The sequence below is a fragment of the Meira miltonrushii genome (assembly GCF_003144205.1).
Source record: "Meira miltonrushii strain MCA 3882 unplaced genomic scaffold FA14scaffold_3, whole genome shotgun sequence".
Classification (NCBI taxonomy): Eukaryota; Fungi; Basidiomycota; class Exobasidiomycetes; order Exobasidiales; family Brachybasidiaceae; genus Meira; species Meira miltonrushii.
In genome coordinates, this window is record NW_020289945.1 from 2,267,045 (window position 1) to 2,283,633 (window position 16,589).

Genomic DNA, 16,589 nt, shown 5'->3' on the forward strand with positions numbered 1-16,589 from the left:
TGGTCATGTCTTTCAAAACTTTTGTTGTAATGTGTGTATGATTGGATGGATATATTCATACAAGATTATTCACAGTCTTACACAAGTAGAATAAATAAAAAGCATGCCAGCATATTCATATACGTACAATCTGTTCACCATTGACCATTATTGTTATTGTATGCATCGCCGTATTCGTTTGTGTACTGTTGTTGAACGCCTTCAGCCTCCATTTCACTGCCACCAGACGCAACCCTTGGATAGCCTTGTTGATAGCGAGAAGCACCGCCTCCGGCTCCTCTGCCCCTATTTGTCATTCCGCTACCTGCGGTTGGATTGCCTCCGAGTTGAAACGGTTTAGCAGTTGCTTGCAAGCTTGTTCCTGCAGGCAAACGATTATTATCAAAACCTTTATTTCCACCCGTTTGATAAATTTGAGGAGCTTGATACAAATTCGTCGTACTTGCGGTCAGATCGGTCGGATTTGTTCCGTAGGTACGTGCACCTCTCGTTCCCCATTGACCGCCAACACCATTATTCGAATATCCATTGGCCATCATACTACCGCCTGATCCCCTATACGTTCCAGTACCTGAAATGAATCCATTGCGCTGTGAAGCAGATCGGCCATAGGATGAACCCATTCCCTGTGAAGGTTGTTGTCCGAAACCACCGTAGCCTGAAGCACCTGTCGCAGGAGAACCGGAATTGAAACCGGTAAAGTAGGCATTCGGTTGGGTAGAGTAGTTTGATCCCATATAAGATCCTGCGGGAGAGTCTAATGGCCATCCTGCTGTGGAAGCTGTTGTAGTCATCCCACTGGAACCATCTTCCATTCCTTCAATGCTGCCGAAATTCGATGCAGATGTTTCATTACCGCTCATTTCACCTCCGCTTCCAGCTAGCATACTGGTATTTGGGTAGGTTCCACGACTATCAAAAGCATTGAAAGCAGCTTCATTGGCCGTATTGCCAAATGAATCATAGCCTTGAAGTGCATTTTGTCCGCCCATTGCAGAAGCTGCCGGATTGGCGGGATTTCCACGATATCCACGAGAATTATACCCGTAAGCGTTGTTCCCGTATCCCAAACCATAGTCTGCTGTGCCATAATTGCTCTGAGCATTAAATCCGCCTTGGCCTGAGCCATACGCTGAATATTGCTGCTGCTGCTGTTGTTGAGAAGGCGTGGAAAGCATACCGGAAGAGTAACCAGTCTTGCTAGGATAAGCATATGGACCGAAGGCCGCTGTTGCTCCACCTCTCTCCTGTTGAACAAACATATTCCTCTGATGATGACCAACACCTGCACTTGTCATGGTAGTATTGGAAGATGGTGAAGTCATACCCAAGAGATGATTGGAGTTAGAATTGGTTGTGGCAGTGGAAGACGAGTAGCGCATCGATGAAGGTGACTGACTTCTTGCTCTCCCGATCTGATGATGCAGGTTTGCACGACGACCAACGTCATCCCCGCCAAATAGATGGCTACTTTGGGATGGACTTGCAACATTGACTGGAGAAGAAGCTGCAGTCATGACAGCAACGTCATTCAACGCCCCTCCGTTCGTGCCAACCCGTGCAACGTTGTTGCCAGCAGCTGCTGTTCCTCGGTTTCCATCCACCATTGGGGTGTATAACCGTGTATGCGTCGGATGAGCACCTTCTGCATTTTGAGATGACATATCATCCGCACGTAATTCATCCACACTCATTGAAATTGCGGAAGGCAGATCATCCACGATATCCTTTAGTGAATTTTGTGTTGGTTTGCTTTGCTCATTGGCAGGATCGGAAGGCAGAGATCCCCAAACGTCCTTGATTCGATTTCGTTCATTTTCCGCATCGACTGAATCATTTTGGATAAGACTGCTTGCCCCGTCACCATTTCCGCTCGAATCCAATCCGGCAAATGTTAGCGAATTTTCGCCCCAAGTTGAAGTAGAAGCAGACTTCTTTGTGACAAGATTGTTGTTGCCTAGCATAACAGATGGAACATTAATCGGTGCATCCACTTCACTTTGCACTGTAAAGCTAACAGGCGATGGCGTTGCAGCCTCTCTAGCAATATCTGAGCGTGCGAATCCTACCGCCCCATTCACATCACGATTGCGTTGTTGCGAACGTGGACCTGTAGGTATAGCGTTACGATTGTCGAACGAATCGATAGCTGGATTGACATCAGCCGAAGGAATGGATGAAACAGCGGGAACTCGTACTGCTGGCTTTGAAGCTGTTGATGCAACTCCGGGTATTCCTGCATTGAAGCTTTGCGAATCGACAGGTTTTGATGCTTTTACAGCATTTGCTTGATCTATTTCCCTCTTTTTCGCATTCTCTTCGGCCAATTCACTGATCGATGCACGAGGCATGATAACATTGGCAATCCTTACGCCTTTGCGATACTTCTTTGGGAAGAATTGATCATCACGAGAAAGCGTTCGCGCAGAAAGGTCCACAATCGGTGGAGACCAGGACAAGATTGATACAGGTTTTGGTGCATATCGATCGGACTGATCTTTTGCTTTTGCGATTCGATCTTGTTGCGCTTTGAACTCATCTCTGCTCAAACGAGATTTGGGTTTCTCAGTTCGCTTTCCGACACGTACTTGGAATTTGTTCCATACGGGAGCTCCATCAAACGGAACTTCTGTCCTTGTTTGCTCTGGCTCAGGTAAGACTGGAACACGTTGAGCTTTTTGTCGATTCATCTCTACCTCCATTGCAGTGGCAGGTTTCAGTACACCGACAGGCACTCTTGCGATTCCATCCTTGTTTTGTCTGGCTTCACGTTCTCGTTCCTGTTGAGCACGCATGTGCTTCGTTGCTCCTTCATCAGTCGGTGCAATGATTTCTACACGTGATCGTTCTGAGCGTCGTCCGTCACGACTAGCAGTGCCGACAGTCTTGTCCACTCTCTCATTGTCTTGCTCTCGCTTTCCTGCAGCTTTGGCTCTATCTGAATCTTCATTAAGCTGCCCGTCCGGCCTGCGTAAAAGAACCTTGTGAGGTTGCACTTCCTGCTTACGATGGTCTCCTCTGACGTTCGTCTCTTCCGTCATGCCCGGTGCAGCGGTTTGCAATGGAATCTTTGGAGCTCTTCTCCACGAAACAGCTTCGTCACTAGGAGAGAGAAGTGATGAGCCCGGAACATTTGATGACGTAGACACTTGTAAAGCAGTGTGAGGTGGAACATCTCCACCAGAGAACGAGGTACGATTGCGAGGACCTCTTGGGGGAACATTACTATCACGAGCAGCTTTGTTGCGTGTTTGTAATTCTGCTTCCCTCTTTGCTTCTTCAGCTTTCTGTGCTTCCCGTTGAATTCTTTGACGTTCTTCCTCAGCCGCACGCTTCTTCTCTTTCTCTGCTTCCTCCGCTTCTCGCATCTTTGCTTCAATAGCAGCAGCTTTCGCTAATGCTCTTTCACGTTCTTTTGTTCGTTCTGCTTCTTCTGCTTCTTTGCGTTTTCGTGCTCGTTCTAATGCTGATGCACGATCTTCAGCTGATTCGGCTGTACTGAAAGATTCTTTACGGCGAGAGCTTTCTGGCCGGCCTGATGACGTATTAGATTTGGCCTGTGGATGACTTTGTCGTGAAGAAGCGACAAAAGATCCATAGGGTCGTGCAATGACCTCTTTGGGCTGTGCTTCCTCTTCTATTTGACGAGGAACGGCTGTTTGCCAATCCGGTCTCTCGACCGTACCCAACTCACTGTGGCGATGCAGAGGTTGTTGAGAAGGTTGAGATTGTCGATTGAGCGCTAGATGAGGCGGCAACGCTCTTCCATCTGTGATTGGTCGTGTTGGCGGCGATACAATCGAAGCCGGCTGGGTATGTGCTGGTTTTCTCGAACGTTCGTGTGACACTTTGTCGCCCACATTTGCATCTTGTGGTATTGCTTCCTTTCCGCCTGTCGAAGAGGTCGGAGGTGATTGAATAGCCGCTGGCACAGCTGGAGCAGGTTTCGGTGCATCTGGATTTAGTGAGGCTTGCCTTTGCGCCAAAGGACCCCAAGCTCTCACTTGAGCCACAGGTGGAGCTGCATGAGAGGCGGAAGAATGACCATGATCCTCTCGAGGTTCTCTGGATCGCCCCAAAAATGAAGATCTTCTCTCTTTCTGATGGCCTCCTCCTCCATAGAAGGATGGTCCTCGATCGATAGTTGATGGTGCATCAAGTGAGATACCTTCTCCACTTCGCACTGCAACAGTTTCAACTTTGTGAGGCTTCGTACGTTCTGGCTGTTGCGGAGGTTTGACAGGAGGCGTACTTCTCTGTCCTGGTTGCGATGGGGCATTTTGTCCTGGCCAGCTACGATCGTGTCCAACATCACGGAATCGCTCTTCTTTAGTAATCTGCTTCTCCACTTGTTGTGCAGGAACTCTGTAAGAAGAACCGTCACCAAATTGTAACTCTCCCTCTCCGAAATCATCGTCATCCATCTCATCCCAATGCGTGCCCAAGCCTGTACCTCTAAACTTTTCCAAATTTTGTAAAGCTTGTTCAGCTTTTAGAGCTGCTTCTGCTGCTGCTGCCTTTTCCTTCTTTTCTGCTTCTAACTTTGCCTGTGCAGCTTCAGCAGCTGTAGGGAAATCGGATCGTCTGCCTATACCCTTTGCTGGTGCCTTTGTATCAGTCTTTACAGCTGCCCATGGAGCTCGAGATACACTGCCTGTTGCATTATTCACCGATGGACTGGCCGATCTGCCTGAACCAGCAATCGCGGCATTCTTCAAACCAGGACTTCCCTTACTTCCATCAACATTTCGAACATGAGGTGAAGTAGATCTTGCTGATAGCGCAGTGACAAGTCTTGGTGAAGGCGCTGCGGGCGAAGGAGCATTTACCGATGCTGGAACACTAGAATGAGGAGCGGCGGCTGGGGTTGTAGCTGGCGAAGCGGCACTTTCTTGTCCTGATGTCGATTGAGCAGGTGCAGTAGAAGCTGCATTAGCACTACCCGCACTTGCACCAGAAGGTGTTTCAGCAGCTGTGCGAGGCGTGCTTGCTGGTGATGATACTTGGGCCCATCCTGTTCCGGCAGGTTTTGAAGAGGTTGTCAATTTGGCGGATGTGAGACGAGAAGCAGGTACCATTGATGAGAGCCTACTGCTACTGCTAAGCGATTGACCAGACTGTATGCCTGAAGCAGCTTTTGTAGAAGCGATTGGAGCTGCTGCTGCATTACCGAGAGTGGGTGAAGCTTTTTGTAAGAATTGTTTTGCAACGCTTAACGAATTGAACTTTTTCACAGCATTTGCAGACGCAAGTCCCGGAGAAGAGATTGGCACAGATGGAGCTCCATTTGATGCACTTTGACCATCATCTTGTCCCGCAGAGGTGGCTGAGGCAGTCCTGACAAGGTCCGCACTGGATGGAATTGTGGCATCTTGTGGTAGTATTGCTGACTCTCCTTCTTGTAGTGAGACGGCGGTATGTTTTACGGGAGCAGATTCTGCCTCTATCGGTTGACTCAGCTGTTCATCTTTCACACTTTGCCCAATTCCGCCTTCATCCGTTCTTCCTCCTACAATGTCATTTGTATTTTCGATCAAAGTTTCCCTTTCTTTACTCGGCCCGTCCTGATCATTTTCGAATGGACCTGAGCTCATTTCTTATCCTTCAAAAGGTCTTTTTCTCTTTTCCTGTCCAATAAATCCCACGAATGACCCTCTTTAATTTCCTTCTCTTGCTTGAGATAAATCGGATCGTGATCAAGGTTGAAAGATATCTGATCATCCTTTTTCTCTTTTCTTTTTTTCCTCTTTTTGTGCTGTGTAAGCGCTGCGCTTTTAATGACTTTAATTATTTGCTACAATCACCAATCCTGCATCTCGTTATGCTTTTAAGACACTGCTGATTTGACCCCTCTAACGCGTGCTGCATTGGGCCTTTTTCCGTAAGCAGGAGGGTACCACAACCTGTGCTAAAGTGCCCAAACACTTTACCATCTAAGCGCCGCCGCATAATTCAGGCCCCCGCACACGATCTACCCTATGAGTGTCCCAAGTGATGATTAAAGGAGAAAAGGTAAATTAAATGATGGTAATATACATGATGGATCTATATTAAAATAATTTCTCGATTGGCTTGATTGCTTTGCCGGGTTTAGTGAGAACTTTTGGTAACGTCATCCTTTGATGTTGGGTGCGGGTATTCCATTCAGGTCCAAGAGGGTTACGCATTGCCATCTCATATTGTGCACGAGAAGTATAAGGAAAAGGCACATCATCACTTTTGAATTTGTCTGCCTTTTTATCACGCTTTTGATTGATGATCACATTGGACATGCCGAAATCTTTACGTTTTGTTGGATCCAAACCAGCAGTTGTCTTTGTGAATTGTTTTTTCCTTTCTTCAGCTTTCTTCTTTGATGTTCTTACTCCTTTTCCAGACCATGATCCCCAACCAGGAAGGTACGTGTCGACCTCTTGAGGCTTCTCTGCATCAATTTCCGCTTGTTTTTCTGCAGCGAAATCTGCCAAAACGTCATCTCCCGCAAACGCTTCGCTGACCAATTGACGTTGTTGCATGGCAGTCTTTGGCTTTCTGACATTGACTTCTACGGGCTCATCAATATCCTCCTCTCCATCACTGTCGTCGTTGGAATCTTCATCTGCATCACGAGTGTTCACTGACTTCTTTCCATTTTGCTTCTTTGATTGATTCTGAGTTGCTTCTTGACGTAATGCTAGTTGTGCTTCAGGATCAATGACAAGCTCGCCATCCTGCTGCTCGGCTAAACGCGCATCATCATTCTTGCTAGCATGTTTCTGAATTCGATTGGCTGCTTTATTGAGTGCACTACCGTCTTTGCTAATCGTGGCCTCGTTCTTTTTGCGTGAAACCTTGTTGGATTGAGAAGCATCTACCAGCCATGGATTGACGTCTTTTGTCTCATCTTTGCCCTTAGAGGTTTTGCTATCAATCGGTCGAACGTCATCTACTCGAATATTCACTGCATCCGTCTTTGTCAATGGTTTGTACGCCTTTGGTTTGTGTGAAGCCTCTTCCTCTCCTTCATCACCGGCAGCTTTACCGTTCTGGACGGCATCCGATGTGGCTGAAAACACACGTCGACCGGCATTCTGACCGATTTGCATGGATGCAGCAGTGACTTCATCATCATCTGAGCCCTCATTCTCTTGCATCTCTTTCTCAAATGCGTCCATCTGATCTAACGAATCCTTCGCTTGACGTTCGCGTGCTTCACGCATGAACTTCATATTCCAGACACCTTTCTTCTCTCCCTCATTTGCAACATTTGCATCTTCCTCTGCTAGATTCTTTTTCAATGTTGCCATTTCATCAAATCCTCTTTCTCGATCATTGTCCCTGTTATCGTCGCTTTGCATGGTATCAGCATCACTATCGTCCTCATCGTCATCCGATCCATCCCCTTGGATCCTTCTTCGCAATTGTTCACCCCGCAACAGCTGATCTTCAACAGCCTTGCGTGTTTCAGGCATATCGTGAATTCCTTTCATACCAATTGCATCTTTCGCCCATTTTCCGGCATTCTTATGCTTCAAAGTGGCACGTTCCTTTGCTCGTGCTCTTTCAGCTTTCATTCGAGATTCTTCATCGTCCTCTTCATCCCCTTCACCGTTGAGCAGACCTGCTTGTCGGGCTTTTTCCTCGTCCCTCTGCTTTTGCTTTCTTGCAATACGACGGTATGTCTTACTCTTGATCTTACTGACCCGTTTGGCTTTTTGCTCTTCTCGGAATAGTAGCTCACGCATACGACGAAGTTCACCCGTTCTTCTTCGGATTTCATCAGCAGACATGCCTCTGTTGTTCATCTCCAACTCTTCGGCTTTCGTCATTTGTTTCTCCGTAGCACCTTCACGTTCCAACATGGCTGCGATATCTTGCTCAAAATCGTTTGACGCTTTAAAGTTTCCAGCTAGAGCAGCAGTAGATGGACGTACGACTGGATCAGGTTGAAGTGGGAATGAAAGATGTTCAGCTTCCCTTAGACGTTTGATAGTTGGTTGCCAACCATCCACCTCGGCTTTCGTCTCATTGTACGCTGCAGAGCGGTCCAAACGATCTTGTACGATGGTTGGTAGAGGTGCATGTAATTTACCACCTCCCTTTTTGGATGCTACTGGTTGTTTGTCATTGGCGGATGTGGGAGGACGAAGAGCTTTAGCTGTGCCTCGCAAGGCAGTTAATGATGTACCATTGTGATCAGCAATAGGCTTCAATAGATCATCGATTGTCAAGCCCGCTCCTTCCCGACGAATCGGAGCATTCCATTCACCTTCGGGAACGGCTTCAGTGCGATCTTGTAACACTCTTCTCTTGTTCGCTGAAGGTCCAGAGCCAAGTGCAGCAGCTTCGCTATCACGCTTCGATGTTCCTTTGCCAAACGCTTCTATGTGCTTCTGAAGTGTTTCGTCGTCATCATCATCATCGTCGTCGTCGTCGTCTTCATCATCATCTGCAGAATCATCCTCACTTCCGCCATCCAGCATTTTTGATAGATCCATCATGTCCGCATCATCTTCATCTTCTTCCTCGTCACTGCCGCTTGAAGCCTCTTCATCCTCTTCATCGTTCGCTGGACCTCTAGATCGCTTTCCTTTCATCCCTTGCTTCTTGTTCTTATCGCTGGCAAATTTCCAATCAGCGTACCTTTCGTCATCACTCTCACCGAAAGCTTCATCTGAGTCGATTTCCTCATCATCTTCTGAAGCGATTTCTGTGACGTGGTACTCATTTTCATCATCATCTCCTAAGATGGGTGCTGTACCGTAATCTGGTCGTTTACTTGAAGATGCATGAGCTCGGGCATCATGTTCATCCTCTTCCTCTTCATCAGAGTCATCTGCTGCTGCCCTTTTGCCATTCGGACGATCAAACATTTCTGTACCGTTCGTAGTGGCTCTCTGTAACCGTCTTTGAGATCCTTTATTATTTCCACCCTTTCCGCGTTCTTCTTGTTCAGTTGCATATTCGAAAACATCATGAATGCTCTTTGGACCGCCACTGCTATTACTTCGACCTTGTCTCTTCTCTTGACGTGCTTTCACATGGTCACTGGTACCAAAGCCTCCCTTTGCTTTTCTATCCGAAGGCGATCTGCCTTTACCCATTGCCATCTTTGGTGGTATATATGGCTCAAGGAATATGAAAGACAAGAAGAAAGGTTTAACCTTTGAACATGGTAATTCACCAGTGTCTGCTCTCTTTATCCCCCACGGATTCCACTTTTTTCTAAAATTTTTATTTCATAATTTTAGCACACTGCTAATGTGCCTTGACCACTCGTCACACGTGCAAGCCAAAATTTTGATTTTAACGCGTTTAAAGGAAAAAAAAGTTAAAGCTCATTCATTATTCATGCATAAGGACAACTTGAAGTCAAAATCATTCTTCCAATCTTCCTTCTTGCTTTGCATTGCCATCCCTGATCATACACTGACTCAACATGCGACCTCTAACGGAAGAAGAGACAAAGACACTCTTCACCAAACTGTCACATTATATCGGCAATAACATCGTCCACCTGGTAGATTCAGGAGAAGATGGAATTCCACACGTTTTTCGTTTACACAGAGATCGAGTGTATTACGTTTCAGAATTAGCAATGAAACAAGCAATTTCAATCGCACGACCAAATTTGATCTCCTTAGGAGTATGTTTTGGAAAATTCAGTAAAACGGGAAAATTTAGACTTCATATTACCGCTTTAGACACTTTGGCACAATATGCAAAACATAAAGTTTGGATTAAACCAAACGGAGAACTTCCGTTTTTGTATGGAAATCATGTCGTTAAAGCACATCTTGGAAGAATAACGGACGATACACCAGAACATGCAGGAGTAGTAATCATGAGTATGGCAAATGTGGCTTTGGGCTTTGGTGTAACGGCAAGATCAACAATTGACACACGTAAATTGGATCCTACAAGCATCATCGTCTTTCATCAAGCAGATGTAGGAGAATATCTGCGTGATGAAGATACCCTATTTTAACGCTTTCACAACAACTGCTGTACTTTTAGCAATTCATCTTTCATTCTCATTATGATTACTGTACAAGTCTTATTCTGAAGAGATCAGCCATTTACGTTGGAATGCCAAAATGATATCCAGATAGGCCGTGCTCTCTTTGCGACCATGAATGGCAGCTTTTGCAGACTCGCTCGATTGGCAAACGTCACGTCCCAGCCCTACTTCCACTTCCAAGGAATGTACATTGGCGGCTTTACTTAGTGTCGAAGCATCTTGCCCTTGTGCATCTTCACCCTTGTTTGTTGTACTGGTTGGACCACCCTGGTTCTCAACCGATCGTCCATGCATTGCCAGACCCAATTGCGTAGAGGCTAATGATACCGTTTGCTCCATTGCAGCCACCAAGGCACTCTTGTCATTCACTTCACCTTTTGAGCTATCTAAGCGTTCGAGTGATTCTGTCAAATAGCCTGCGAGATCCAACAGAGTACCAATTGAAGATGGTCGTGAAGGTGATGTTCCAATAGTTGGCACAACCAATACATGATCCAAATTCCACAAACTTGCATCTGAAGAACAAAGTGTGTCCATACCAGTAGTTAATGACCAAAAGCTTTTCACGATGTTGATACTCGTTTGCATCAATAGTCTTGTAGCCATTGCTACTGTTGATTTATGATTAGGATGAGACTTGAGGTCCTTTTGCTTTTCATCTAGGCCTAAAAGAGCCAATAGCTCGTGAGGATGTTGCAAAAGGTGAACGCATTCTTGCAAACGTAGAGTGGCATGCTTGACGAATTTGTTGATCAATAAAGTGCTGTTTGCTTTCCAGCCTTTTGAGTCGGGTCTTTGGTTTTTTTGAACATGTTGCAAGATGTGGTGATAGATGTTAAAGATCAAATCCATCTCGTGCAGTTGATTCACTGTAATCGTTTCTGATGTCAAAATAGCAGTTCGGGTATTGTCAAATTGTCGAGTTCCTGCTAATATGGCACGCATTCCCATCGTGCTTGTTGCTTGGAATAGAGGTCGTTGGAAACTATATTCGATGGCCGAATGATAGATATTGAAGAAGCTCATCACTTCTTGGCCAACAAAAGATGATCGAGGAATGTTGTCCAATGAGTTCATCAAGGCTACCAAAATTCGCAACATCTTGACCCATTGAACATACAAAGCATTCTCTGTAGAGCCGTTCTCTAATCTTGGTGGAATGCGTGCCAAGTCAGACCTCGATGCGGAAAGTGCTTGATCGAGAGCAAGTGAGATAGCGTTCACATTTAATGCATTTGTCGCACCTGCTAAGATTAACACTTCTGCCGTTGTGGTTTGACATGCCAATTCCAAAAAGAATTGAAGTAAGGAATCCCAATATGGTGGTACTAGACCACTGCCAAGCTCATCCACGTATCCATTATTATCACTATCTCCATGGGTAGAATTGCCGGCTGGAAGCAGATGATGCACGGGCGACGTTGATCGACTGAAAAGGTCAAATGCCGCAGATAAGAGAGCAGAGGAGTGCAATCTTGGAGACCAGGAATGTACTGAAAGTTCGCAATCTTGATGTAACTGAATGGCCAATCCTGACAAGAAGAGTTGAAGATCATGATTTAAGATCAACGTTGCTCGATCAACATATTCATCTCCTACCTCTGCCCTTCGTACATCCAACAATGATAAGCATTTGTCCAACGCGAGTCGAGTGAAGGTGATTGTTTGAGTATTCAATATTTCCGCTTGCTTTTTCAAGCTCCTAAGCAATTCAGATCGACCTATTGATCCTTCCTTTCCTCCGATCGATGATTGCCGAAATATGAGGCGGTAGCGCTGCATTGTCAGCAAATTGATTCGTGCGATATCACGATGTAAGCTGGATTCCTGATGTAGATGAGCCTTCTTCATGATATCAACGATCGATAGGACAGGATGAGTGAACAAGCCAACAACTTGATCCATTACGCTTAAAGTGACTGTTTTATCCTCTTCTGTCAAATCATTATTCGACAAGGGTAGACAAGTCCAAGCAACGTCCAGAAGAACGGCCAAGAATGCAACCCGCAAACCATGCATGTCTTGCGCAATCTCATTACCGGCTTGCTCGCTATTGATAGTCTTGCTAGATTCGAGCCAAACATTTGCAATTGTTGAACGTAATTGACGAGCAAGCGCTTTGTCTTCATCAAAGCGGGTAAAGATCGCCCCAATCGATACACTTAATAAATTCGTCCATGCACGAATGACCATGCTCTGAGCATCAATTGCGCTCCAATTCAGATTCACGCCTGCCACCAAGATTGTTGCTTGGAGATTTGCGTCAGTATCGATCATTGAATGATCTAAATCGCCTGATTGAATTGATGCCCGAATAAGACCGTCTAATTTGAATCGGAATGTTTCGAGATTGTATACGTATTGACAACCATATTGTCTTCTCTCGTCGTTCTCGTCAAGTTTGACAGGCAGACGAAAATGCTCCAGCAACAACTCAGGGAATGTTGCTTCAATACGTTGTGTGACGTCTAATTGTCGGAAAGGATCGTATTCGACCCCTATCACGCTTTGCAAAGATTTTCCGAACTTCTTCTCGCTTTTCAACAATTCCAGTAGCTCTTCCAAGCTTGCCACTTTGCTATTACCAGTCTTTGTAGGTAAAAGCGGGAAAGCCACGTCAGCTGCGATCAACTGCAAAGCAAGAGCGCTGCATGACTTGATAATAGCTGCAATTCCGATTGGACCATCTCTATCTGTTTTGCACACACCATCTTCCACCTCAATCGATCCAGGTTCCGTAGGAGAGAGGATGACATCATGTTCAGTACCAATCTTGATAATTGCACTCCAAAAGCCCTTTGATTGACGTAAAGCTCCTAAGCTTTTTTGATAGCTTCCTACATGTGACCATGCTGATTCCAAGAATTTCAATGAAGCTTGCAAGATGCGCATTTGACTAATGTCTGATTGCACGTCTGAATAATTCTTTGCTGCATCTTCGACAAGCTTGGCGGCTACTTGTACAGCTGTTCTCTGATCAGCAGAGCCCTCCTTCTCGGTTGATTCGCCTTTCTCGTCGAATTGCATACCATCTGCAACATGTTGACCAGTAAGCAAAAGGGTTGCAATGCCAGGTTGACTCTTGACCAAGGCAGAGAGCATATTGAAGCTAAAGGCTCGCAATTGATCATCTTGGTCCGAATCCTCCACGAGATCGATTAGATTAGTCATGACATCCTCCATGTCCACGACAGAACCCAATCGACTAACTAAAGGCGGACCTGTTGATAGTCGTTGAGCATCTGAGATAGAGCCACAAATAGTTGTGATAAGTCGTACTGCCTCGATTCGACCTCCGAGAGAATGTGAAGTAAAGATCAGCTGGAACAGCGCATTGGCAAGGCTCTTGTCGTCTAATGAGTCCACTGAAGTGCTAGCGTTGGACTGAAGCTTTCTCTTCTTCATCGTTGCGCTGGGGTTGAAATTTTGGAAGACAGACTCGCCCAGGAACACTCGCTCCAAAAGTCCCAACAAAGAGATCGGTTCGTGAACATGCCTGTCAGGCATAGAAGTGATGGCTTCCCGGCGGGCATCAATGAGGGTCCGGGTAAAGCGAAGGCAAGCCTCTACATGCTCTCTAGCCAATTCAACTTCAATCTGTCGAGATGAACGTTGAAGGCCATGAATAAAAGGGATGCTAGATCCGATTGCATTAATCAATGGACTGAGCATCAACGCTGTTGCATTTTGACTGACGAAAGTCTCTGCCATCCAATGGTATATCCGGTTAGAAGTCGTTGTTGCAAAGCGTAAAGTCTCATCATCCAAGATCCGCTGATAGATTTGCACACATTTCCTACCGATCTCGATGCGTTGACGAATGTTGACATATTTCCATCCCTGGTATTCTAGCCATACTTGATCGGTAATAAAGCGAAGAGACCGTAGAATCACATCCACCTTTACTTCACTTTCTACTTGGCTCAGACTGTACGTGGTTTGGAGAACATCAGCCAAAAGGGCGTGATGCAAATTAAGCAACGACAACAAACCAGCATACTTGCCTATAGAGGTTTCATGGGCAAGTAAGGTAGACGACTCAATCGATTGTGAGGCATCGTATCGTGTGAGTAGAGATCGTACGCCATGTGAGCCGATCAAGAGACCGGATGACCTTAACGAAGGCCATACGGCTTGTGATTGTGTAGCGGAAATGAGGAAAGTCAACAGACGATAAGAACTGATGATCACTCGTGAAGCTGAAGATGGCGAAGAAAGTGCTTGATTCAAAATGCCAGTCGTGATCGAGATCAAGGTCGGTTTGTGCGCATCCAAAGCACTGGGTTGAGCGATACTTGTTGTGCCTATATCATTTCCCTCAAGATGTACTATGAGTTCCACTGCAACGCGAGACTCTGTCGAGAGAATAGAAGCGAACAGATCCATAATATCGGCTGCCACATCGCCATCGAAAGTCTGACTCTCATCCGGAGCAAGTGATGCGAAAGATGCAATCTTTGCCTTTTCGTCGAACACTGCTGCGTCTTTTGGCCGAGTATTGCTTTGTGAGGTAAAGTCATCTTTACGGTCTAGAAGTCCCGCAAAGCCTGCTAAAACATCTCTGCCAAGTCTCCAAATACTGTATGGCGTCTCGCTGATGTCCCAAATCATAATGATTGCAGCTTGATCTTCGGCAGAAATCATCTTTCCGGTCGCCCCGGCGGGGATCTGCAAATGTCTGCCAAATACAGGTATTGTCCCTTTGGCTCGATGCACAATCTTTGTCGGATCTTCTGGGTCATCGATGACTTCAAAAGGTGCAGAGAGGGAAGACGATGCATTCAGGACGTGCGTGATGGTTTGTACCTCTGCCAAGTAGTTGTAAACCGCAGTACTTGCTTTGAAGGCTTCATCTGAAGTATGCAAAGCGCCGGGGCTACTTCCTGATAATGCTTTGCAGAGACGTATGAGAGGTCTGAAACTAACGGGGAACCTGCGTGTGGCAGTATCGATAAGAGCTCTTCTTTGTTCATGTTGATAGTCCACTTCCCAGAATTGCGCGCAAAGAGCAGCAGCCCCATCCGTTGCTTGCCCAATGACTTGACGATCTACATCGTCATCGTTAGCAAACGTCGTTTGCCAAATATCAATAAAACTCATATAATCGGAAATGTACTCTGGCTTGACCAATTCATTGATGGACAAAACAAAGCCTTTCATCACTGCTCGCATTGCTAGAGATGAAGATGGTGCAACGGCAATTGCGAACTTTGAACGGGCATCCCATCGAATCAAGGGAGATTTTACCAGATTGTATAGAGTGGAAAAGACACCAAGCTCAGGTGAGAGAGCAGCTGAAACTAGTTCAGGCCAGAGTGAGCCTGATCCTCCACGCTTTTCAAGGGCGACATTCAAGGCTTGAAGATGTTTTGGTAACCTTTCTGTCCCTCTTGCTTCTGTCCAATCGCAGACAGCGCCATCCATGCGACTTACAAAAAGTGCCCAGCCAATGAGTAAAGGACCGCGAAGGTGATCTCGGGTTGTTGAAGAACGTAAATAATCAATCACTTTCTCGACGATTTCTGGTGCATCGATCAGCTGCCGACGTGCATCATCCTCAGCCGATGGTCTTCCGAGTGTGAGGAAGTTGTCGCCGTCTACCAATTTCTCGATATCCAAGCTTTCGATAGCCAGTAAGATTAAGAGGTAGGAAAGATTATCCAGCAAAGAGGTTGCTTCTGCATCAAAGAAGCCGGCACATGAATGATTTTGACCGAAATTGGTGGACTGTATGATACTATGCACTTTCTCCACAAACTTGGCTGAAGATTCGAGGCGACTATAATAGGCCAAAAAGACGCATTCCAAAAGACCAATTTGTTCTCTTACAGAATGTTTGGACCAAAAGGTGCTATAGCGAGGAACTTCGCGAACAGAGTCGGACAGCGAAAGTGCACAAAGCGTTTCTACTCTTGCAAGACATTGTAGTGCAAAATCTTGATCGAGGAATTGACCCAAGATCTCTTCGGCGATATTGTGAAGGTCGTGATAATTGTCATCGCCGATACGAAGGAGAGCACTTATACAACGAATCGCGTACAATTGCTCTTCACAATAGAATATCGATAGAGCATCAATTAGCTGTGTGTTGACATCTTCGCTTCCAGGTGCGACCGATTGACGTCCATGAACGGAACGAGACGGCATCAAAGGACGTGAGATAGATCTTGATCGGCTTGTCAATAAATCCAATCGAACGTCCTCGCTATCAAGATAAAGCCGCAATAGAGACTTCATCTCAGATTCTTCCACCTGATGCAAGATAGCGCATTGCTTGGCGACATTGTTGAGTGATTCGTCAAGATTTGTTTTGCTTTCATTCACCACCAAAGTTCGTTTCTGCTTGTACACAGATTTGAGCACCGGTAAGGCTTCTTTCAGCTTTTTATGAATGATTGCAGTTGGAACGGTCGAATTTGCCGCTTCCAAAGCATCATTCAACTGTCGAAAAGTTGACAATGGCGATCTTGATACCCTTTCGGGCAGGGAAGAAGGCCCAGCTTCAGCTGAAAGAGCCATTACAGCGATGTGATGTTTGATAGGCAAGAATGATGGAAGAAGTTATAAACGCGTTTAAGCGTACGCGAAG

At 45.9% G+C, this 16,589-nt stretch overlaps 4 protein-coding genes across 4 annotated transcripts; 1 reads left to right on the top strand and 3 right to left on the bottom strand.

The window, feature by feature from the left end:
• Nucleotides 1-134: 134 nt before the first annotated feature.
• FA14DRAFT_180724 (uncharacterized protein) lies at nucleotides 135-5,594 on the bottom strand (the record flags this gene model as incomplete). The annotated part of the gene is made up of 1 exon (XM_025501030.1): nucleotides 135-5,594. The coding sequence occupies one exon, from the start codon at nucleotides 5,592-5,594 to the stop codon at nucleotides 135-137; it is 5,460 nt and encodes a 1,819-aa protein (XP_025354397.1).
• Nucleotides 5,595-5,984: 390 nt separating this feature from the next.
• On the bottom strand, nucleotides 5,985-9,124 carry FA14DRAFT_161629 (Utp14-domain-containing protein). Its single transcript, XM_025499204.1, has one exon. The coding sequence runs from the start codon at nucleotides 9,087-9,089 to the stop codon at nucleotides 6,051-6,053; it is 3,039 nt and encodes a 1,012-aa protein (XP_025354398.1). The 5' UTR covers nucleotides 9,090-9,124; the 3' UTR covers nucleotides 5,985-6,050.
• A 215-nt stretch (nucleotides 9,125-9,339) lies between these two features.
• FA14DRAFT_68457 (60S ribosome subunit biogenesis protein NIP7) lies at nucleotides 9,340-10,002 on the top strand. The gene has a single exon (XM_025502703.1). The coding sequence runs from the start codon at nucleotides 9,419-9,421 to the stop codon at nucleotides 9,965-9,967; it is 549 nt and encodes a 182-aa protein (XP_025354399.1). The 5' UTR covers nucleotides 9,340-9,418; the 3' UTR covers nucleotides 9,968-10,002.
• FA14DRAFT_161630 (uncharacterized protein) lies at nucleotides 9,634-16,549 on the bottom strand. The gene has a single exon (XM_025499205.1). It carries the CDS (start codon nucleotides 16,517-16,519, stop codon nucleotides 10,037-10,039), a length of 6,483 nt encoding a protein of 2,160 aa, XP_025354400.1. The 5' UTR covers nucleotides 16,520-16,549; the 3' UTR covers nucleotides 9,634-10,036.
• Between the last annotated feature and the right edge of the window lie 40 nt (nucleotides 16,550-16,589).